This window comes from Xenopus laevis, chromosome 2L (genome assembly GCF_017654675.1).
Source record: "Xenopus laevis strain J_2021 chromosome 2L, Xenopus_laevis_v10.1, whole genome shotgun sequence".
NCBI lineage: Eukaryota > Metazoa > Chordata > Amphibia > Anura > Pipidae > Xenopus > Xenopus laevis.
In genome coordinates, this window is record NC_054373.1 from 146025163 (window position 1) to 146050867 (window position 25705).

Genomic DNA, 25705 nt, shown 5'->3' on the forward strand with positions numbered 1-25705 from the left:
CCTGTGGGCCTGTGCCTAGGGTGGCAGCTTTTGGGGGTGGCGCTCGGGTACCTATATAACTGAATTAATTTTTTAAATAAAAAAAAATCCCCCTAGCTTCCGCAGGACACTTACTGATTAAATTGGGGGTGAGGGGTACAGGGCCCATTTTCACAATCCCAAGGGTGGCACCGGACCTAAATACATCCCTGTATACAGCATACCATTACATTTTAAACAATTAGACAGGCTTATAATGAGGCTGTGACCATAAAATTCATATAGGCAAAGACAAAAGGTGCTCTGCACTCAACCCATTATTAATATATTATGGACACCAAGACATTTTGTGCATTAAGCTCCTAAAATATTACTTACCCTTTAAACAAACTAGGATTGTTTGTCCATATTTTGCAATATATTTTGCAACTACGTCAAAGTCATCCCTGGTCTGGCCAGTCCTACACTCAACTTTCATCTGATTCTATTGCTTCATTATATATTTTACACAAGGACAAATTTTTACCTGCAATCAGACCCGGATTTCTAATTGGGTCCCCCCAGGCCAGTGGGTGCTGGCCTCCCCCCTCCCCCTTGCAAGCGTGTTCCTCCCTCACAACGGCATGCAAGGGGTGCTCCTGAAAAAACTAGAATGTGGCTGGGTGGCATGGCCCTTGAAATTTTGCCTGCCCCAGGCCCAGGCCTTTGTGGCCTTTCCACAAATCCAGGCTTGCCCTTTTATTGGCCACCACTGGGATCACCTGACTAAAACTGGAAAGAGTGGGAGCTACAGTTGTGTCACTGCCTTAATGAGATTCTGTCATGATTTTTATGGTGTAGCTTTTCATACTAAATATCACTGTGTACATTGCAAGTAATTCATTCTACAATTTAAAATTGTATTCTTGAACCAATAATTTTTTTTTTAAAGTTGTAATGTTGGTGTGTAGGCACCATCTCAGGTCATTTTTCATGCTCACGAGCTTTCAGAAGGAGCCAGCACTTCATGATGGAACTACTTTCAGATAAGCTATTGTTTCTCCAACTGTAACTGGAAGAGTCGCAGTGGGACTTTGATTTTTACTACTGACTGCTATTCTCATATGTACCAGAGAACTGGTGTCAGTGAGCTGTTATCTTCCCATTGTTGATAGGCTGCTGGGGGGGGTCACTCCAGTCACATGAATGAGGACACATATCTAGTCCCATGTCAGATTTCAAAATTAAATATATAAAAATCAGTTTTTTCTTTTGAAAAAAGGATTTTGCTGGAGGAGCACAATTAACTGATGCATTTTTGAAACAAACTTGTTTTCCCATGACAGAATCCCTTTATAATGTATTCTTTATTATACAGATCTCATGAATTAATAAAAGGCCCAATGTTTATTCAAGGCTAGTAAGTGATAAGAAAATAGAAACCAAACATGTCATTGGTTGCTATTGGTTACTAGACCTGGGAAAAACTTTTTTATTACTTTACCACATATACAGGGCTTAAAAAAAGACTACTAGAAAATGAAAGCCAATGTGATAAACAGTTACAAAATGTCACCACTTCAGGACTTTTTTCTAAAGCTATAAAGGAAATAGTGAGCTGTGATAATGCAGTTTCTAGGCATATTTGTAGCTTCTTTATTGTCTATTTTCAGTGTCCACAGTGTTGCCCCCCGAGCAGGTCAGTGGAGTGTGATCACTTCTTGTCATGCAGAGGTTGCTGCTGTTAGTGTTTACCTAAGCTGTTGACTGTTGATGCACAGTATAAAAGCTGCCGCTGGAAGGGGCTACATTTGATGCATGGGGGGTTAAACAGCTTGGAAATCCCCACCTCTTCTGTCCTGCCAAGAGACACCACTGAGAATAAAAGAGAAAGTCAGAGTCATGAGAGGAGTTCAAACACAAGACAAAGCATTCCTTGTTTGAACAGAGGCGATACTGTCACTTTCTACTCTACATAAGCACATACAAATCATTTCCCTACAGTCTGTGGAATGGCAGGGAAGAGAAAATATTGTGCTTTCAGGGCAAATATTACAGGAAAATTCCACTTATCGAAATACACTCTTGTCTAAAGCTCTTAACACTTTTACTGTCAGATGATTTTCTCTAGACCTTGGCACCAAATACCAATCTATTTTAATCAACATGTTCTGCTCTATGGCTTGATGGCATTTCCTGAAATTTGTATTTTACCCTAGGAAAACTATAGGGGTTATTTATAAAGCACAGGGCAGGGTGCAAAGTGCAAGAGATGTTCACAAACTGCCATGTTCTTTACACACTTGTACCGTGACCTGCACTGAATTGAAGTAGGTCTCTGCACTCCAATATAGAGAACAGACCTGCATGTGCCCCGTGAATACATTGCTGCCTGCATTTGCATGAGGGGCAGGGGTGAAGCATGTAGCTGGTCAACATCCCACCCTCTCACTTGCCATTCATTCAGACCTGCAATTTAGGGAGCACCGGAAGGCAGCACTGAGAGGTGAACTTCAGCTCAGCCTTTACCAATATTTTGTACATTGCTGCTTTTGTTTCATTAATGCTTGGGCTTATGTGCTACAACGCAATACTAAAAACAAATGCATTTTTAAAAAGTTTTACAACATGTTACTGACCGAGAAAAGGTACACTAAAGCTGGCCATAGATGTTGAGTTTTTTAAAAGATCAGATCCTGATCGTGAGACTACGATCTTCTCAGAACGATCGTACGAATTTACCATCAACTACAAAGACCATTTGCCAGGAAAACAAAGGGAAGCTGCCTGCTTGGCCCTGCAAACATAGATAGATTGCACTGGGACCGACAAAGATTTTTTGACCTGGCCGATCAATTTCCTGACAGATGTCGGCCGAAAAATTGTAAGATGTGCGATCGTTCGAATCCCACTAACCACACGATAATTTCGAAGGATCGGTCGGGCTTCCCTAAAATCGGTCGTTCGGCAAGAAGAATCGTCGCGTCTATGGGGAGCTTAAGACCCTGAAAAGAGTAGATGCATTGTACTTATAGCAAGCAGCTAATGAATGGTACAGAGCGATCCTCTCCCTTCTTATTCTTTCTTCACGCGGGTGCACAAGCGCAGTACAGTGAAAAGCTGAACTTTAACAAAAAAGCCAGCTATTTCTCTTTAATATGCATGCGTCTGCCCCGGAGTAGCGTAGAAAGAAGAAGCGGAAGAAGAGGATCACTAATATATTTTTATATGACCACATTTACAGCCTATTCCAATGACGGACAAATGGTTATGTGTCAGAGTGTAAGAATAATAAAATCTAACTAGAGAGGTACATTTCCTGAAGAAAATGTGAGTGGTGCTTGCTGTGGCAAAACTCAGGCCCAAATCTGATTGGCTGTTGTTGCCCCGCCCCTTTTTTTCCTAATTGTGAACCACAGTCACTCAGTGACTAACATACCAAAGTTTGGGAATGCTGTCATTTAATGTGTAAAAATGGCAGCATTTCTATTTTTTTCTATTGAAAATCAATGAATGAAATTTGATTGGTTGTTGGTGGCTCCGCCCACTTTTTCTAAACTTGAAGTGGAAACCCCCAGCGACCACATTTGTGATATTCAAGGTCCCTGACATCAATACTGAGAGAATGGCAGCCTTCTTAATTTTTCCCATTAAAACCAATCAAAGAAATCTGATTGGTAGTGATGGGCGAATTTATTCGCCAGGCGCGAATTCGCAGCGAATTTGCGCGTTTCGCCGCCAGCGAATAAATTCGCGAAACGCCTTCGAAAATTCGCGGCAAAAATTCGCCGGCGTCAAAATTTTTTTTTTCGAAAAACGGACCCCGGCGCCAAAAACGGGCGCCGGCGTCGGAAAAACGGGCGCCGGCGTCAAAAACGGGCGCCGGCGTCAAAAACGAGACGCCGGCGCCGTTTCGCGAATTTTTCGCCGTTTCGCGAATTTCGCGCGAAATTCGCGAATTTTTCGGCGAAGCGAAATGGCGCAAATTCGCCTATCACTACTGATTGGTTGGTTTTGGCTCCACCCACTTTTCTTAATTTTAATCCCAGTCCCCCAGTGACCAACTGTGCCAAGTTTGAGGACCCTGCCATTAACCGTCTAAGAGCGGCAGCAGTTTAAAATTTTCCTATTTAATTGAATGGCTGAAATTTGATTGGCTGTTGTAGACTCCGCCCACTTTTTGTAAATTTTGGCTGCAGTCACCCAGTGACCCACGGTGCCAAGTTTGGGAGCTCTGGCTTTATTACTGTGAGAATTACAGCTGTTTACATTTTCTCATTGAAGTCAATAGGGAAAATCTGATTGGTTGTTTGCGGCTCCGCTCACTTTTTTGGGTCCCCAAAATAGGACAGAAAAGTCACAACACCCCATTCCCGAATAAGCTGAACGGTTTGACACCTCATTCATGGGTCTGCGACAAACGAATTATTCGATAAATTCCCCATTATAAGTCAATGGGGCAAATTTGGGGACCTCTCCTGCCCCGGGGGTAAAACTTATACCCTCGTGTGGGGTATCATCTGACACAGGTCGCAAACCTCTTCAAATGTGGTAAATTTAACGTTTCTACAAGATTCCCTCTCTGCGCTAGAATCCGTCAAAAGTTGGCCTCAATGTTAATCTATGGGACTTTTCGGGGTGGTTAATTGCCCCCGCAAGGGGCAATTAACCACCCACCCATTAGAAAAGTCATACCACCCCATTCCCGATTAAGCCGCACGATTTGACACCTCATTCATGGGTCTAGGACAAACGGTGCAGGACTAGTTACGCGCCAAACTTTCATACGGAAGAAGAATAAAAATAAGTTTGCAAGATAACAGTAGTGATGCTTTGCTTCGCAAGCACCACTAATAACATTTACCCCTTTCATTCTGACGCTGCAATAACCACATGCCCAAGGCAGGAAAGGTGTAGGTAGGGGTAATGTTCCCCCATTTATTATTTCTCTTATTAATGACACCCAGTGATGAGAGTCCACTTTGTAAGTTACTGACAGAATTCAGAGTGTCAGCAGATACTAGATGAGGCCCCTCTATACAGAATTGTTTTCTTCATTTACTGAGTTCCTTCCTGTGTCTGCTTTTAATAAATTTCATTCCATTTGAAATAGCCTTATCTCGATGTTTTGCTTTCCATATTACGAGGTCATAGCAATAAAATTATCAACACACTCCATGGTGCAGGAGCAGTTTTTTGTCAACGGGAATTCCAACCCGTGGTATCAGGTAAGCAAGCGAATACAATCACAGGGGGGGAGTTGTAACTTTTGGCACCCCCAGTGATTTCAGCTTTCCTTCTCCTTTAATGCAATCATAGGCATTCTTCTTTAAGATATCTTCAGTGTCCAGACGCCAGTTGGATTTTTTCTAATGAGTTTTTATCACTGTTCATGATCTATGAATGATGGGAGGACAAAGAGTTATTACGGGTTCTGAATATCAAGGTCACTATATCGGCCCTGGTTGCGTAGCCATGTGTACAAAATCAATGCTTCAACCCCCTTAGTCAGCAGGATTGTGTTATTCTTTAGGGTCATTGCTAAATTGTATCCTTTCAGGAAGTATTGTATCTTTGCTGGCGGCTTCCTTGTCTCATTGATTTTTTTTCTTCCTGTCTCTCTCCTTCCTCGCACTTAACCTCGTCTTAAAAATTGAGCTTCCAGGAATTGTTTTTTACTCTCATAGTTTTACTTTTGCACCCTGACCCCTCACAACTCTAATTCTGCTAAAGAACATTTTGTAATGATACCCAACACACACACCCTGTATTTCAGTTTATGTTTCCTTCAAACGAATTCAGCAATCAGTCCCTTTCCCTTGCATCCTATCTTCTAATCAGTCTGCTGTGGCCTTTACTGGACATCTTTCCTTGATCTATTGTCATGTATTTATGTATTCTGTTGCCAAGCTATATCAGGGCATATAGCATGTAGGACTGCTGTAGGCATAAACGCATAATATGGCTCATTTTTACAATAATATGTAAGAAAAATGTAACTTGGGAGGGCTGTCATTTTCAGGAGTTTAATCCAAGTTCATGCATAATCCATCTAGGTTTTTTTAAAAGCAGATGCAGTTTCACTCGATCTGCACATCCAGACTGAATTTCTGATTGGTTGACAGCTGCTCGGCCTTATAAGCAAGCTCTGTATTACATGTATAGAAATTAATACTGGACTGAACAACAGACCGAGATAATCAATCTGGAAAAAGTTGGGAGGTGCTGATATAATGTGATCACTAAACAGCTCTCCGTAGCTATTCCATTCATGTGTCATTTTTATAACCTTGCATAAACAGTATTCTAATTCTGGGATTTGCAAGGGTTTTCTGAGGGCTATATTAGGATAAATTACTACATTTGCCTAGAATTTTAATCTTTACACCCATTAGGTAAAATCATTTAGTTTCAATCTCTCGTATTCCATTCTTGTCTGAATTAGATATGTACCAAACTCCTATTTTTGGGAACCCCTAATTGTTCCAGAGGAATTTAGCTGAATCTTAATTCGAATTTGCATATACCAATTAGGAAACAGAATGGGGAAATGGAAAAAAATATCATCCCATTAATCACGTGACCTAAAGTCACGTGATTTTAAGGGTTTGGATTCTGTTCTGCCAGACTCTTGGATATGGCTGAATTCAGATCCTGCTGAAAACTAACTGAAACCTGTACCAAATCCAGGATTTGGTGCATCCCTAGTCTGAATTCTGAATAGATCAAACAGTGGGTTAAAATGATCATCCACCCTTCCATTACAGCCATCATATCCTACAGATGGAGAAAGTTGGTATAAAAGATTTCATTGTCCATATGTAGATTTCACAGCCATTACAAATAAAGACATAAAATGACATAAAACTGGCCACTCTGAAGAACAACAAGGCCTAAGTTATAAATGGACTTATTAAGAATTGATTTCCACTATCCTTTCAAAAACATTCAGTAGTAGGTTATTCCAGAAGGATGTCAGCAACAGCACTTAACAGATCACCATAGTAAGGTAATACCCATAACACCTGCATAACACCGAAAAACTGCAAACCTCAGGGTTACTTTGAGGCTCTATTTGTGTTGTGACTGGGAGTCCAGTGAAACCTCAATGTATCTATCTAATGGATAGCTGTTACTGGCAGGATAGGAGGAACCAGAACTTCATCTAATAGTAGGTTTGTGCTTTGTGAACCAAGTTACAGACAACTTGTATGGCTGTAAGGATTATGGGCAGGCAGCGATTAGGAGATGCTACATGCTAAAAGTCAATAAACCAGAATATCAGATAACTCACAATCAAGAACTTAGCATAGTAAAAACAAAAGTCATGCCATCTCAGGAATCGAGCAGGGCCTTTAAAGGGGTGGTTCAACTTTAAGTTAAAGGGATTCTGTCATGATTTTTATGGTGTAGTTTTTATTTCTAAATTACATTGTTTACACTGCAAATAATTCACTCTACAATATAAAATGTAATTCCTGAACCAATAAGTGTAATTTTTTTAGTTGTAATATTGGTGTGTAGGCAGCCATCTCAGGTCATTTTGCCTGGTCATGTGCTTTCAGAAAGAGCCAGAACTTAAGGATGGAACTGCTTTCTGGCAGGCTATTGTTTCTCCTACTCAATGTAACTGAATTTGTCAAAGTGGGATCTGGATTTTATTATTGAGTGCTGTTCTTAGATCTACCAGGCAGCTGTTTGTTATCTTGTGTTAGGGAGCTGCTAACTTGTTATCTTCCCAGTGTTCTGTTGTTAGGCTACTGGGAAGGGTGATATCACTCAAATTTGCAGTACAACAGCAGTAAAGAGTGACTAGAGTTGAGCACAAGTCACATGACTGGGGGCACCTGGGAAAATGATAATATGTCTAGTCCCATGTCATATTTCAAAATGAAATATAAAAAAATTTTTTTTGCTCTTTTGAAAAACAGATATCAGTGCAGAAGTCTGCTGGAGCAGCGCTATAAACTGACCATGACTGTATCCCTTTAACTTTTAGTATGTTATGGAATGGCTAATTCTAGGCAACTTTTCAATTGCCCTTCATTATTTAGTTTTTTTTTTTTTTTAGTTTTTGAATCATTTGCCTCCTTCTTCTTCTTCTGACTCTTTCCAGCCTGGTCACTGACCCAATTTAAAAACAAAATGCTCTGTAAGGCTACAAATGTATTGTTATTACTACTTTTTATTATTCGTCTTTCTATTCATGCCCTCTTCTATTTATATTCTCTTATTCAAATCAATACATGGTTTCTAGGGTAATTTGGACTGAAATTGCAAACTGGAGAGCTGCTGAATCAAAAGCTAAATAACTCAAAAACCCACAAATAATAACCAATTGCAAATTTCTCAGAATTACTCATCACACCAACAGTTAATGTAAAGGTGAACAACCCATTTAAATGGAATTTAGCACCAAAACATGGTATCCTCACTGTGGTGACATTAGTAAAGAATGGCAAACATGGCACTGAAGTTCCAGTATGGGAGCAATGTCATTAATGCACCCATGGTAACTGTGCCCAGGTCAAATCATCTTTACAACATTGATTGATGTACTGTATTTAATATAGAAATAATATAGTTCACAATACAAAGAAACAAACAACACAAATAAAATGAAGCGAGGGGGGGAAGGAACAAATGTAATATAGTAGGATAAATGGGCAGGCAAATGTAGGTTTTCGGCAATATTCCCCGTGAGCTGTGCATGTTATCACACTAATGGTTCTTTTAGGCAGTAGAACATTACAATAAAAAGTTTAAACAAAACTCTGCATCATCAACTTCCCCACTTCAAATGCATCATTTTCCTGTATCCAGAATAAAATGAACACATAAAATTAGTCCCAGATGGGTTAGAATCCAACCAGGCTCCAAAAAAAGCCTTTGAACCTGTCTCTTATCCAGTACATTAAAATATGAATTGATGGATGTAATGTACTATATGGTATTCTGCAGGACCAGCTGGGACCTTAAGTGTTTCTAAGACCACTTACAGTTTCCTATTGGTAATTAAATATCGCTCTTCTGAAATAATAGCGTACTATCACGTAGAGAAACTATTCAATGAATCTGCTAAAAACATTATGGCATTTCACAGCTTTATTATTCTTACTGCACAGAACTCACATATCATTTCCTCTAATCATGAGCGATGACCTTGGGTCCTCTGTGACATTAAGTAGTTACTAGTCTCTCGGTGCATTGTTCTGTATGGGCAATTAAAATATTTATGCAGTAAATGGTGATAATATCCTACTTAGGTGTTAATGCAAACAAATCCCACTTGCAAACCTGGCTTTATTAAATCTCCGTTTCCCTGGAGCCCAAACTGCATTGTATATGGAGAATAAGGACTAGTTAACATTTTTATCCCAAAAATATACCCTTAAAAAAAACTCCATCAAGCTCATTTACCTATTGCATTGATTATTAACTGATTGGCTAGGGCCTCAAAGGATGTAGCCACTGCCGCTTCTAGAACTGTAGCTTGATTGTTGGGATCAGGTTTTAGCCACCACCAGGCGTATACCAACTGACTGGCGTAATAGTAAAGTGTAAATTTGGGAAGGGCCAGTCCCCCTTTCTTAACCGGTGCTTGTAGCATATTAATTAGTTCGTCCGCCCAAATGAACCCCCTGACACAGGCATCCAACTGCTTGAACCACACCCTAGGGAGTATACATGGTGCATTATGGAAAGCATATAAGAATTTAGGTAAAAAGATCATTTTCAGGATATTAATACGACCCGGAAGGGTTAGTGGCAGTGTTGCATTTTCAGAGAGCGTAGTATTGGGGCCAGATTCAACTCGGAATATTGCCTGGGATCCCTATGAATCTCAATTCCCAGGTAGGTAAAAGAGGACACCCATTGCAGTTGGGGTTGAGTTATATAGATTTAATCCAAGCTATAACCCAAACTACCTGCTAAAATCCTTGGAAAATGCTCCAGACTTCATGCAATGCATTTGTTTCAGCATTCTTGTCACTGCCTTCTAGATGAACAACCTTGCAGCTTCCATAAACCAAAATTCCCAGTCTCACCTAAAATGCATAGTTTACAAGGCTTCTGGCTAGGCAAGCCAATGCCCTTTATAAAAATAAAAAATACAGCACAAGTAAGATTTTCATCTATATGTATATATTAAAACAGCGCTTATATATATATAAAAAAAAGTGGAAATAGGGGTCATTTATGATTGCAGGTACAGTGAGCAAAGTGCAATTTTAACCAATAATGCAGTGTTTTCCAATAATTTCAGCATAATTGTGGTTGCCCTATGAGTTGTGTGCACCGCAATTGTGCCCAATGTGTCAAAATGGATGCTACCGGGCTTGGGTTTTAATGCAAATTAGGTGCAAGTTGCTTTTAGCATTTACCAGAGTGGGAGTTCCCACTCTTTAAAGCCTAACACTAATTTTCATGTTCAAATTAAAAAAAATTGCAGCTTAAGTGAACCAAAAAAATCATCACATTTCATTGTCCAGAGCTGTCATATAGAATATCTTTTTAGGTCTGGATCAATCAGACCCTAAACTGCTCAGTCCCGCAACAAGTGCTAGCATCTGGCTGAATTCTGAACCAAATCCTGCATTTATAATTAGTGCAATTATTTAATGTAAAAATTGTATTTCTCTATAACAACTCTCAGCTCACACAATAGGTAGGTGGCAGACTGGGAGATTAGTCGCCTGCAGTAGAGGGAATTTGTCAATGGGCGACTAATCTTCCTGTCTGCCACCACCCTTAAGGTGCAAATTTATCATCATAAATTTATCAACATCAACATGTTTTTTTGGCAAAAGATGCAAATTTGAATTTTAGTTTCCAAATAAACTTGAAAGAGCAAATAAAACATACTGGCATCTAAAAGCTGATCAGTTCAGATTCAGATCTAGCTATTTTTCACTTACAGTTTTTTAATTTAAGTTAAAATGTGGCAGCCTCATTGACAATAAGGGCAGAGATACACAGTCAGATTCGGGGGGATTAGTCAACCGGCGACAAATCTTCTCTTCTTCCGGGCGTCTAATCTCCCCGAACTGCCTTCCCCTGCCTTCCCGCCGGCTAGAATGTAAATCGCCAGCGGGATGGCTCTCGGAGCACTTTGTTTTCCGAAGACGCTCGAAAACGAAGCGCTCCCAGTGCCATCCCACCGGCTAGACCTTAAATCGCCGGCGGGATAGCACTCGGATTGCTTTGTTTTCCGAAGGCAGTCCGGGGACATTACTCGCCCTGAAGAAGAGGAGATTTGTCGCCGGGCGACTAATCTCCCTGAATCTGACAGTGTGTCTCTGCCCTAAAGGGTAAGATAGGATTTCACTGCATTCCAGTTGTGCTTTCAATTTGCCTCCCCATGTTTAAACTGCCAGTACAGGTATATAACCTATGATCCGCTACTCTGGATATGGTATCTTTCCGTAATTTGGATCACTATACAGAGGCACTGCTGCCATGAGAGGCAAAAAGTCGCTCTTTGTAACCTCAAGAGCCGAAATTCTGAATTTTATATTTTTCTCTTGTATGTGAAACTTCGCTTCAAAGCTGGACAATTCTGTGTTAATCTTTCTGTATCAAAGTACAGGCTATGAAAATAAATAGTCACTCTCACACAGTGTGTTTCCTAGGAGAAACAAACTAGGTATTAACACTGCTTTAGCTGCTTTTCTTATTATCTCCTCTTGACAAGGCAACAGACTCATTAAGTAGCTTGGAGGGTCCTAGAAGGTGTTTGTGTTTTCATTGGAGGATATCCAGGGATGCAGACCTAGAAGCAATGTTTGGAATATCAGGATATTGTGGATCGTTTCCTGAATGGAAGCATTACTAGCAAGTTTTAGAAAAAAAAGCCTCATTTACAGCCGAAAGGAAAAGTTTCTGCACAGAGCCAGGACTAGGTGATTTTATTGAGCTTGCACTTTCTCATTGTCAGGTAAGCACTTATTTAGGTTTCATTCTCACGGAATAAGTAAAAATGAGTTTGACTTTACTTCTGATATAAACAGTACATGCCACCTTAGGAAAACATGTTATTGTGATTCTGAGTTAATGTCTGATAAAGGGAAGCATGTATAACACGTATCGTGCTTATGAGATTGCAAGAACAGTTGACTTTTAACAATACAGTATGTATATGTGAAATTATATGTGATTGTATCACTTGCAGTGTGTATGCCAGTTTCATTGTTTAACTTCTTTGCTCACATCATGCCCTGGTTGTGTTATTTGTAAAATAGGATTGCATTCTTTAGCTCCCTTATTAGTAGTGTGAGAGTGGTGGGATTAATAGGATCTTCGTCAGACTCCTGCAATACCTCCAATTATGTGGTAGCTTCCCCTTTGGCAATTGGTTTTCTTTCATGGATTGCTCCTCAATCCAGAGATATAAAGTAAGGCTGATATGGTCCAACACCTTATCTGGTTTAAATGAGCTCCTTTGGTAACCACTTATTTATAAAGTCTGGCTTTAATCCCTATACCACTGCTTGTGACCTTGGGCAAGAATTGAGGTCACTTCCCCTTTATTCCCCTTCACTCAAGCATTGATTTGTCATTTGCAAATTGCTCTTCTAGATGTATAAAATAAGATTTTCTCTACAGGTCTAAATCCTTTTGGTGGTTTTGCTCAGTGCCTTTGAAAGTCATTGATTTAGGGAAACAAGGATTAAATTACTATGTCACTACAACATGTGATCAAGTATCACTATTTCTCTCTGGGGGGACTCACTGTTTATGAAACATTCCGTGTACAGCGCATGAGTGTAGTAGTAATGCTATATAAGTACATTTTATTAGATCATCTGTTTATACGTTGAACAGCAGGAGGGCATTATGTTTTAAACTGTACAAAACACAATTATTTATTGCACATTATGCCTTGCTATCTAATGATTTATATATTAGAAGTAAAGAGGGGTTTTATAAAAATCTTGTTACCCTTTTTTACAATTGTGAATGTTGTGAAAAAATGAATATAAAGAGAAGGGAGATTCCCCTTTATGTTATTTCCAAAATGTGATCATAGGGAGGCTCATTTATCAAAGTTCGAATTTATCACAATATTATCTGAAAAAACAGGCAGGTCTGAGATGCTGGATTTTCGGATTCGGAATTTTTCCATCCTTGGGGTATAATAAATTACAAGAAATTTGTGGGGTTTTTTTTAAATTCCGATTTTATACTAAAAAATTTTCTGCATTCGGAGTTTAGTAAATAACCCCCTAGGTGTTTGATGTGTTTGGCGAGTAATTTTTTCCTATCAAGGCTGCCGTGTTTGTTCACAACTGCGTGTTTGGATGAACTGATTATAACACATGTTCCTATGTGAAAGTATTCTGTTACTAAAATGTCAGAAAATGTATGTGACCATTTCCTGCCCTGGTTCAATGAATCGTGTTTATAATTCTCAGGCTCTTGTCATTTGGCGGAAGGGTTGAGTTGATTGACTTGAATTTTACATTCAGGTTTGCAGTCATTTAAAGGGATACTGTCATGGGAAAAAATTTTTTTTCAAAATGAATCGGTTAATAGTGCTGCTCCAGCAGAATTCTGCACTGAATCCATTTCTCAAAAGAGCAAACAGATTTTTTTATATTCAATTTTGGAATCTGACATGGGGCTAGACATATTGTCAATTTCTCAGCTGCCCCAAGTCATGTGATTTGTGCTCTGATAAACTTCAATCACTCTTTACTGCTGTACTGCAAGTCGGAGTGATATCACTCCCTTCCCTCCCCCCCCCAGCAGCCAAACAAAAGAACAATGGGAAGGTAACCAGATAGCAGCTCCCTAACACAAGATAACAGCTGCCTGGTAGATCTAAGAACAACACTCAATAGTAAAAACCCATGGTCCCACTGAGACACATTCAGTTACATTGAGAAGGAAAAACAGCAGCCTGCCAGAAAGCATTTCTCTCCTAAAGTGCAGGCACAAGTCACATGACTGGGGGCAGCTGGGAAATTGACAATATGTCTAGCCCAATGTCAGATTTCAAAATTGAATATAAAAAAATCTGTTTGCTCTTTTGAGAAATGGATTTCAGTGCAGAATTCTGCTGGGGTAGCACTATTAACTGATGTGTTTTGAAAAAAATATGTTTTCTGATGGCAGGATCCCTTTAAGTGTTTTGTTTGCCTGTTCTATCCTGTGTTTTGGTGTCTGCTGGGGGCAACTGTGCAACCATTTTCTAAGCATCGCATTTCTCATACATTCAAATTTTGTACTATATTCACATTCATACAACAACTCACTGCATATTTCCTTTTACTAACTCTATCCCTCAAAAGTTACTTCTTTAATAATTTCTTATTAAAATACAAATACGTCCCCCAAGCTTTCCGTTTTCCACCTTCCATTTGTTTATGGGACCAAAACTACATTTCCATATTATGATATCCATCATGCAGCCTATAACTGGTTTATTCTCATGCACAAAGTATTATTTCAGCAGATAAACACTCTCTTATCTCTCCCATCATCCCATACTAAACCATATACACCATTCATGTCTGACTGCTTATTGTAGAAATGTCCTCTTACTTTGCAACCTGTTTTTATGCACACTTTCGGGAACACACAAAAATATTTTACAATATTAATAGGGTTGAATGATGTAAATTTAATTGTGAGAAAGTCTGTCCTGAGTGGAATTTCTGATTCCTGAAACAAATATTTGTTAAGGTTGTTAAATGCTGCTACAAGAGTCACATATTTCTGTTTTATCTTATCTAAAACAGGTGCAACTATTCAAAACTTCTTATTGAAATCTTTTTTTCCCGCATTCCCATGGAATTTTCCCTAGTTATTAACTTGGTACAGATTTAAGACATTTATAGGAACAGGTACAGGACCTGTTATTCAGAATTTTGGGGATCTTCATACATAAGTCTACTAGAAAATCAAGTAAACATTAAATAAACCCAATAGGATGGTTTTGCTTCCAATAAGGATTAATTATATCTTAGTTGGGATCGAGTACAAGGTACTGTTTTATTATTACAGAGAAAAAGGAATCATTTAAAAAAATTGGATTATTTCGATAATATGGAGTTTATGGGACATGGCCTTCCTGTAATTTTGAGCTTTCTGGATAACAGATTTCTGGATAACAGATCCCATACCTGTACTGTATGCTAAAAATAGTCTATTTCTTATAAATCTGATGATTTATCTTATGAAAACTCAACTGAAGTCTATGGGGAAATTTAGAATTGAATTAGGAGATACGTTTTCTCATCAAAATTCAATCTGGCCCACTGTTCTCTAAATCTATGATGACCCTTAAAAGTACTTATCCCTGCAGTATACATGCTTCATAATGTCACATAAAGCAATAATGTTCAAAGGAATATACTGTTTATAGCAATGTTGTTAATGTTAGCCCCAGTGTCAGACTGGGATGCCTGGGGCCCACCATTCCTCCTCTCCTCGCTCAACCTCTTTATTCTCCTAGTCTTTTATATCTACTTACTATATACGTCCATTATTAAGCATTTTTTCCCATAAATAGGGAAGGACTATGAAATAGGCTAATTGGTTAGAAAAGGAGGGCGCACTGACACCTGGGCCCACCGGGAGTTTTCCTGGTATCCCGGTGGGCCAGTCCGACACTGGTTAGCCCTTTATGTTCCACTTTTTGGGGCAATGTATTAACGGGTACAACGTTTGCTCCAGGTCTATTAATCCATAGCAGCAGATATTTGCTTCCGGAGAGCAGTTGATGCTACCTGCTAATTGAGTTACTATGAGTTACTAGTCATGGCGTAAACTTGGCACCTGTTATTACATTTCACCTATTGTTTTTAAGAGGGAAGAAGGAAACTTGTGGCATAAGAATAATGATATGATATTTTTCCCTTTTAGCTTTGGAAATGGCTGAAGAATTTGGCATGCACAAAGATGAGCATAACTATGAAGACAACTATGATTACATCCACAACTGGACAGACCTTGAGTATTTTCTCAATCATACATTTTCAAAATGTGATGTTGATTTAAATGAAAATGTAAAGCAGGCCTTCGTGTTCATACTTTATCTCGTTATATTTGTTGTGGGTTTGGCTGGAAACCTCCTTGTATTATGGGTCAACTGGCAGTCGCAAAGAAGCAAGAGTTCCATCAATCTCTATATTTTCAACATGGCAGTTGCAGACCTTGGAGTGGTGTTTACCTTACCTTTTTGGATGTTAGAAACCATGCTGGAATACACTTGGCTGTGGGGTGGGTTCCTGTGCAAGTTTACTCACTACTTCTATTTCGCCAACATGTACAGCAGCATTTACTTCTTGATGGCTTTAAGTGTCGACCGTTACTTGACTCTAGTGTCCTCATCCGTTTTCTGGAGGCAAAATCAACAAAGGATACGTCGGGCTCTTTGTATTGGGATCTGGGTACTAGCTGGTATTTTCCCTTTACCAGAGGTGGTTCATATGAAGCTGATAGATCTAGTAGAACCTGTCTGTGTTTTCATGGCACCACTTGAGTCCTATGATGAATGGGCTATAGCAGTGAGTCTACTGACTGTTATTATAGGGTTTCTGATTCCCTTCTCTATAATCCTTGTTTTTAACCTAATGACTGCCTATTACATTCGTTGTTCTGGAAGACCAGAAAGCCGCAAGCACTGTTGCCTTATCTACGCCTATATATTGACGTTCCTGTTCAGTTGGCTTCCATACCACGTGACATTGTTTGTATTAACACTGCATGGGAGCCACATTTTCCTTCACTGCCAGCTGGTCCATATTCTCTATTTTTTCTATGAAGTGATTCAATGCATCTCATTGCTCCACTGTGTGGTAAACCCAATCCTCTACAACTTCTTCAGCAAGGACTTCAAAGGCAAGTTCATAAATGCGGTGGTTAAGTATATTCCCAAGGAAAAAATAACCGGTGATGGGAAAGCAGAGCATTCCACTTCCACCACTGACCATTCCATAGTAATTACCAAGGAGGGAGCTTAACAAACCAATCATATGCACCCACTCCCTATACCATGAACAGCACATCCTGGAAGACAGAATAATTATAATTGCAACAGGTTATTTGTCGTTTACCAGTTATATAATCCACCATACTGGGGCTCTATCTCTTAATACACGTATATGACACATTAACCACAATTTCTAGAAACAATACATTGAATCCTGTTATCTGGATAAATAAAGCACATCCTCCTAAACCAGGTCAATGACATCATGCTATGGAAAGAGGAAATGGCTTTACAATTTCCAACATTTTCAATGGGTTTTGTAGTTCAACAATGCCTGGAAGCAATCCTCAAGCACCCTCCTTTGCTTATTAGGCTAAGAGCCAAATGTATAGGCTAATTAACATAAAGTTGGAATTACCCTTGTGTACCTCTTTTATACTGGTTGCCCTGCTATTTTTTGTTTTATTAATTGCAATGAACAATGAATCTAAACCTTTTCTCCAGTAAGTGCAAAGGCTCAAAGCTTATATGACCCTTTTACTATGCAGTTAAGTCAAAATACTTTTTCATGTAAATGTAGAAATGCAGGGAGTGAAAAACAAAATTGCTTATTTTTTTAAAGTATGTTGATAATTGTCAAATATTATATATTAGCGTATCTGTGATATTACCTGTATATTATATATTTTTTGTTAGTAATATATCAAGCCACTACAGATTGTTTAAGCTTTTATATGAAAAAAACTGAAGTGTTCATCCAAATAGGTTTCCCTGCAGTCCGATGCGAAATACTTTGGGGCACATTTACTATGGGTCGAATTTACTATGGGTCGAATATCGAGGGTTTATTAACCCTCAATATTCAACCATCGAAGTTAAATCCTTCAACTTCGAATATCGAAGTCGAAGGATTTACCGCATTTACTTCGATCTAACGATCGAAGGAAAAAACGTTCGATCGAACGATTAAATCCTTCGAATCGAAGGATTTTAATCCATCGATCGAATGATTTTCCTTCGATCATAAATTGCTTAGAAAGCCTATGGGGAAGGTCCCAAAAGACTAACATTGGTGCTCGGTAGGTTTTAGGTGGCGAAGTAGGTAGTCGAAGTTTTTTTTAAAGAGACAGTACTTCGACTATCGAATGGTTGAACGATTTTTAGTTTGAATTGTTCAATTTGAAGTCATAGTCGAAGGTCGAAGTAACCAAAAAAAAAACTTCGAAATTCTAATTATTTTTCATTCTAATCCTTCATTCGAACTAAGTAAATGTGCCCCTTTGGGTTCATTATCAGTCAGCGACTTATAAAAACAATAGGCGGACAGACCATTAAGAAATTGGCACCTTTACCATCTACAGGACCTCCAGATGGCCAGTCCAGGCCAAGGTGGATGAAGATTTTTTTTTTTTTTTTTATTTAGCATGGAAAAGTGGAGCTGTGAATGTGAACTCTACACTATAATGGACAAAGTTAACTATTCTGATAAAGCAAGGCTACTCATGTGCTGTGGATCTGCTCATCTCTCCTAAATGTATTATACCTGCATACTGGACACTACAGAGAACTGTGAATCTAACCACTATGAAGGGAATCAAAAAAATGCCTCACCCTCATATGTGACATACTGTATATTACTTATGCTGTGTGCCGAATATACAGTACATATCTTTTACATATTAAGGGGGTAGTTCACCTTTAAGTTAACTTTTAGTGTGTTATAGAATGGCTTATTCTAAGAAACTTTTCAATTGACCTTTACTTTGTATTTTTAGTTTTGAATTATTTCTTCTTCTGACTTTTCCAGCTTTCAAATGGGGGTCACTGACCCCATCTAAAAAATGAAATGCTCTGTAAGGCTACAAATGTATTGTTATTGGTACTTTTTATTACCCATCTTTCTATTCAGGCCCACTCCTACTCATATTCCAGTTTCATAACAATGAATGGTTGTTATGGTAATTTGGATCATAGCAACCAGATTGCTGCAGTAGCAAACTGGAGAGCTGCTGAATAAAAAACAAAATAACTCAAAATTAGTTATGTGCGGGTCGAGGATTTCTTGACCCACACCAGACCCTAAAGCACCCACCTCACAATCCGCGCCCGGCCCGCAATGACGTCATAAAAGGGGCGGCGCAGGAGCGGGTGCAAGTCTATATATTTTGGCGCTGGTGGGGAGAGCAGGAGAAGAGCTCCACCCGCGATATTGTGCAGGAGTCGGCCCGAACCCGGCTAACACGTTTGTTTTGGCCTGGCCCTCACATTACTTCTCAAAACCCATAAATAATAAAAAATGAAAACCAATTGCAAATTCTTTCAGAATATAACTCTCTACATCAGTGATTTAATCTAAAGGTGAACAACCCCTTTAAACTACATTTATCTATGTACTCTTACAGACAGCATTTGAATAGCAATGTCTTCCTGTCTTTGGGCCATTTTAGTGAAGTTGCCAGTTTAAAGCTAAGTTAATGTAAGGAAATGTTGCATACCTCCCAACATTTTGAAAATAGAAAGAGGGACAAAAAGATTTGCCACACACAGCGAGGCAATGACAATGAACATTTTATGGCCACACTCCCTAATTACCATGTCCATTTTACAAAATTTGGCAGGTTGTGGAAAGTTTGAACACATTTCTGGGAGTTTTAGGGTCAGGTTTAATGTGTTATTACAGTTATTACAGTAAATTGCCCTTTAACCTGCAAGTCACCGTTTCCTCAAGAGACCTGCTTATCTTAAATAGTTACAATTGTTTCTTTGATTATCTTAAATTGTAACAAATGTATCTAAGTGCACCTGCCACATATTCTGAGCTCTCTGCCAAAAGGCAAAGAAACTTTGTATCTTTTTCTGGCTGTTCAGTGCAGGAGATCAAAGCGAAAGTCGGGACATTTCAGTAACAATCGGGTATGCATTATGTTTGTGGGGCGCTCATCATAGACTGTTCCGACAGTCACTTTATACATGACCATCAAATATTGCAGCTGAGGTGCATCACTGCTTAAAAAATAACTGAAGGGTAGAAGGCAGTAAGAACTTCATCAAGCAAAGGATTTCTAATCATAAAAAGATTGCAAATTCTTCTTCAGAATGGATGTGGTAACTATTTGGATGCAACAGAAAGACATATTGTAGCTGATTCTTACTATCTGGTATGAGAATAATAGTGACTAACGCTAAAGTCAGATGTGTGACTACATGGGATACATTTGCGCCTGAGCCCACACCTTCTTGGTGCCTGCGAGAGATGCAATGGCATCTCTCGCATGTCCAAAGGAGATTAGATGCTCTTCTGTAGGGGGCCCGGTGGGGGGCTCAGGTGTAAATCCCCCACAACAGTAGTTATGGCGATGCCTAAAGTGTAATTAAGTGTGAGAACAGTCAGGAGTCATCATGCAATTCTCTGCTACGAGTCCTACATGCAAGGGTTTTATTTTGTGACACAAATAAATAAATAATGCCGTATTAAAGCATTCTGTGTGCACAACGTGTTTCTTCCCTGCATTTATAGCTGCAAGTGGGACCTGCCGCATGGTTTGTCTCAGTAGAAGCACTTTTATTATTATTATTATTATTTCCTATATCATATTGTTTCTAAACATTAATGGGAAGGAATAAGTGTCACATACATATACAGAGACAAGAGATAGTGAGGATTGACGGCCCTCCCTGCAAAGAGATTGTATTCTAAAGTGAATGATGACAAGTAATTGTAAAAGTACACATGAGATACATCTAGGGTTGCCACCTTACCAGTTTCTTACCCAGGGGTATAACCACAGAGGAAGCAGACCCTGCGACTGCAGGGGGGCCCAGGGGTACAGGGGGCCCCATGAGGCCCTAATTATTTGTAAAAAAGGACAACCTCTGGTTATGTTGGGGGCCCTATAATTGATTTGCTGTGGGACCCAGTAACATCTAATTACATCACTGATCTTATTGCCTGACCTGAAAAAAATCTGCTTGACCCCAATATTATTTATAGGAAAAAAAAACTAAATATACAGGCCAGTATTTTTTTCCAAAAAAGGTGACAACCCTAGATACATCTTACCAACTTGCAGGCTGGTCCGAATGAGAACTTTGGGAAATGACAAATCTTGCTGGTTGGAAAGATGTTGTGCTGAGAATACTATGTACATGTTTACTGTATTACTTAAAGCAAGTTGAGAAAAGTAGAAGCTTGCAGAGCCGACCTTGGGCCTGTTGGACTGATTGGGTCCAATCGGGACCCTGCATGATCAGCCTAAAGAAACAGTTGAGGATTTTCACATTATGAAAATATGTTTTTTACTATTAAGCCAAAAAAATAACTACTTGCAATTTGCTAATTATTTAATTTCATTATCAAGCTAGCACTGTAGGGTTAGAGGAGACCGAGAAATATTGAAATAAATAAAATCTGTGTCTGCCTTTCAACTTTACTGCCCGCAGACCTGGATCAGTAGCTAAAAAGTCCCTCTTCTCAGCTGTGTGGAAGTCAAAATAGGACTTCTAGGCAGTGGGTTGGAATTATGCTACACAAGTGAGCTGCACAAGATAATGTGGGATGGGATAGAGAAGTTCCTTAATGCTGGAGGATCGAGTAACCCTAAGATAAAGAATGTTGGTAACTGCAGTGCTGCTAATAGGGAATGTTTATTTTTGCTACCCTTTGTTTATCAGTGCAGTCCTTGGGGCAAATTTTGCAGCACTTTGTCAGACGAAAATTCGATCAGACAACGCTAATTTACTAAAATGCAAAGTTTAGTCCTGGGAGTCGGACGCTGGCGAATTTATGCTAGTGTTACTTTGGCAATGCGAGCAAATCAATTCGAAGAAGCGCTAGCGTTCAAACATAGTGCAACTTCGTTAGAGACCTTTGCTCAGGCTAATTTGCACAAGGCGGGAAATTTAAACTTGAATGGAGGTTTGTATGTTACATGTTGCAGCTAATACATTACATTTCCGGGTACCTGAAACATTTTTAAGGCCTTTTGCTGCCTATCACCCTGAAAAACTGAAAAGTTGCCAGCGTTTTTTGGAAGATTTTCCATTCAAAAATGATGATGTAAGTAACTGAAGATTGAGGAAGATATATGCACTCCAATGCACATCTTAGTGAATTTGCAGAGTAACGGTCATTCGCCAGAGCAAAAAGTCGCCTGGCGTTAGAGTGCGAATCAGTACTAGCGTCTATCTCCTTCACTAGCGAATTGTAGCCTGCGCCTGTTGGCGAAGTGGCCAAAAGTAGTAACACTGGCAAATTGTCGCCATCGTTAGTCACTTCGCTGTTAACAACTTTACCCCCTTCTATCTTTTTCTTGCTTCTGCCCTATAATGTACCATTCGTTTTAGTTGCCTGCTTTGCCCTCCAAACACTTGCTCTCTTGCAGGACAGTTTGGCTCCAGCTCATTGATTGTTACTAGAAATAACTTAATAAACCATTTTTCACCCTAATCACCCCACCTATTTTTTGTATCTATAACTTTATTTGTAAAGTGTTGTCAAGGAGCCACAGCATTGTTTAATGCAAAAAGTACAATAGAAATAAAAAGTACAATATATAAAAATGCACACAGGGAGGACAAGTCAGACAATAAATACAATAAATATACACAATACACAGAGCTCATATAATGACACAGAGCTTAAGTGCTATGTGGTAAAAGACACAGTAAGAAGGAGGTCCCTGCCCTGTAGAGCTTACAGTCTGAGTGGGTGGGTGGCTAACATACAAGCACAAATTGGAGGGGAAAGGTAAAGGTATTGTCCAATAGGTACAAGGACTAGACTAATGTTCTAGAGCTCCAAAAGGTAGACTCTTAATTTTTTTAAGAGATTGAGAGAACACTCCCTATGGGGGAATTCAAGGATGGAATTCCAGAGGTAAGGAGCAGCAACATAGAAAAATTTGAGATGAAAGGTGGCAGTGGATGTGGTTGGTGTGACAAAAAGGTGGCTCTGAGAGGAGTGGAGAAGACAGACAGGAATGTACAATGAGATAAGTAAAGAAATGTATTGAGGGGAAGAGCAATGGAGGGCTTTGAATGTTAGCAGAAGGGTTTTATATGCTATCCTTTGCTTAACAGGCATCCATGCTATGTATTTAAGTTATGGTTGGGCAGGTTCCCTTTTGGGAAAGATCAGAAGGATCCTGGTAGTGTTGGTGAAAGAGGTAGGAGGCAGGATGACTGGTTAGTAGGAGATTGCAATAGTCTAAGGATAGGATAAGGGCATGGATTAGTGTATTGGCTGTTGTTTGTGAACTAAAGGGACTTATCTTGGCTATATTGCAAAGGAAGAAACAACAAGTTTTGGCATTAGTATTAATATGATTAGAGAAGGAGAGAGACTGGTTGAAGATGTCCACCAAGCAATGTGCTGAATTAAGAGGGTTAAAGGAACAGTAACACAAAAAAATGTGCTTATCACACATTTGCACTTTGTTTTCTAGGATAATGATTTAAGATTATGTTTCAAGCATCTTCCCAATAATAAAATAAGCAAATCTTGTGAGGCAAATAAGGTGCCTCACAAGGAAACCTCAGTCGATCCGAGTGCCACCCCACCGGCAATTTACATTCTAGCCAGTGGGAAGACAGTTCAGGGAGATTAGTTGCCCGAAGAAGAAGCGATTTGTCGCTGGGCGACTAATCTCCTGAAATAGTAGTGTGTGTCTCTGCCCTAATACAGATTGTAGAACTTCAAGATGACTTCTAAGGAGACACATTACTATGTAGGGTTATAAAGATACTATTACCCATGAATGACAACCAAGATACAATATACCTGCAGTTATAGAAGATTATCTGTGCATTCTTTGCAACACAGACACAGTTAATAATGTACATATAGCACTAGCAATGTGTTTTTACATAAGAATCAGGGTGCTCTGCCAAATTATTCCTATGCCAGTAAACACCATATTTTTATATATTCGCTATTGAATCTTATAAAGTACATTTTACCTAAAGATTTACCATTTGTTGTTGTTTTTCTTGTTTATTCATATGTTCTAAATGAAAAGTCTCTGCACCCCATTACACCTCATGATTGTTACATGATAAAAGGAATAACTGGACCCATATTTTACATAATTGGAGAGCCTCATACAATTGATTAGTTCCCATAAGCCAGTTTGCTGAAACTGAAGAACATCTGAATGGGGCCCTGAACAGGAACACCCTCTCCTTTCATGACAAGTAACTCAGCAGATGGCCATTTGATTTTCCAAACAACTTTCATTGTTGTCTAAAAGGCAAAAACACTCAAACATTTAAAGAATGCCACTAAATGGCTTCCTGCCTTTTACCAGTAGCTATTTAAAGAAAGTGTGAAAATAATAACAATAAATCTCTTCTTACACCATGGCTTCCCAAGGCTTAACCACGGAGAAGACTTCTTGATCGTGCTCTGATCCATATGTCATTGAAACTAAGATTTTCTTCAATAAATGATGGAGAAATAGGGTTATTTCAGTAAGGAATTGAATTAATACTTTCAGCACAAATTTTTTTGCCCAATTTTTGGCAACTGCCACGACGATCTTCACCATAACTATGGTTTACCCCAAACAATTCCTTTAATTTCAGTCATTTGAATTGAGTATGATTATGTATAAGCCCAAACTAAAAGTATGTAACTGAAACAAAGGCTGGTGGATTCTGTTTAAGAATAAGTGGAAAGTATTTTCTAAATGTTTTAGTAAAAAAAAATCTATTTGCCATTGATAACATTTTTAAGACTATAACCGTTATCTGCAACTATATATTCAGGTAACAAGAACATGTATTAGGGTACATGGCAGTCAGTACTAAACACTGCAAACAAAACTACCGAAGGCCCTGACTGGTCATAATTCATGATTTTGGTTACTTGAAATCCATACGTCATTGCATTAATGACCCTATTTCACCGGCAGCTGAGCAGGATCATTGCAACTGGATAGTAGTACAGCTCATTTTGCCTCATCTACAGAACTGAACCAGATTTCTAATATGAACCTCATATTTCAAAAAAAATGTTGCTCTGTAGAATGTGGGGGCAAATTCACTAAAGGGCAAATTTTTGCCAGCGACCACTTCGCCAGGCGCAAATTCGTTACCACTGCGCTAATTCCCTGAAATATGAAGTTGCGTCTCAGCAGCTGAACACTGGCAAAGTTTCGCTAGCGTTAATTCATCAGTGCGAGCATTTCTTACCAATATTTCTCTAGCGTTCAATTCAGCCTAGCGAAAATTTGTTAGTACTCTTACGCTTAGGTCAATTTGAATAGGTACATATAGGTCGAATAGGATCTTTATTAGAGACTAGACATTAAACCCGTTAAATTAACGGGCGCTAGAACATATGTAGTCAAACATTTATAAAAACAGAATTGTTATAGTCTAAAAAAAATCGCCAGAGACGGTCCGTGGGGCACATGCGCAGTAGCGCAATCCCACGGACACAGGGACTGGACGCAGAGACACTTCAACTTTATTATTAGAAATGTTGGTTAAAATGCTTGAAGTGGCCACTTATTATTAGACATGTCCAAGGAAGCAAAATAAAGACAAAAGAGATCCTCTAATGCCCTAGACATGAGCCCATCCTAAAAAAATGTGTCATGCCCTTCAAATTGGTTAAAAAAATTAACACAAAAATCCTGCTTTAAATTTTTTTTTCCAGCATACAGGATATGATGTCACTGACATAAGATTGAGGAGGATGTAGCTTCATCTTACCAGTTTCCAGGTATAAGCTGGCGAAGGAAACTCTGGCGAAAGAGGTAACGTTCTGTAAATTTCATGAATTTGCAGAGTAACGGCAGTTCGCCT

At 39.1% G+C, this 25705-nt stretch overlaps 1 protein-coding gene across 1 annotated transcript; it reads left to right on the forward strand.

Annotated features, from left to right (window-relative positions):
- Window positions 1-11831: 11831 nt before the first annotated feature.
- Window positions 11832-19194, forward strand: gpr182.L (G protein-coupled receptor 182 L homeolog). Its single transcript, NM_001086553.1, is given in 2 exon segments — window positions 11832-11896; window positions 15829-19194. A coding segment is annotated over 1 exon segment (1092 nt). The 5' UTR covers window positions 11832-11896; window positions 15829-15836; the 3' UTR covers window positions 16929-19194.
- Window positions 19195-25705: the final 6511 nt, after the last annotated feature.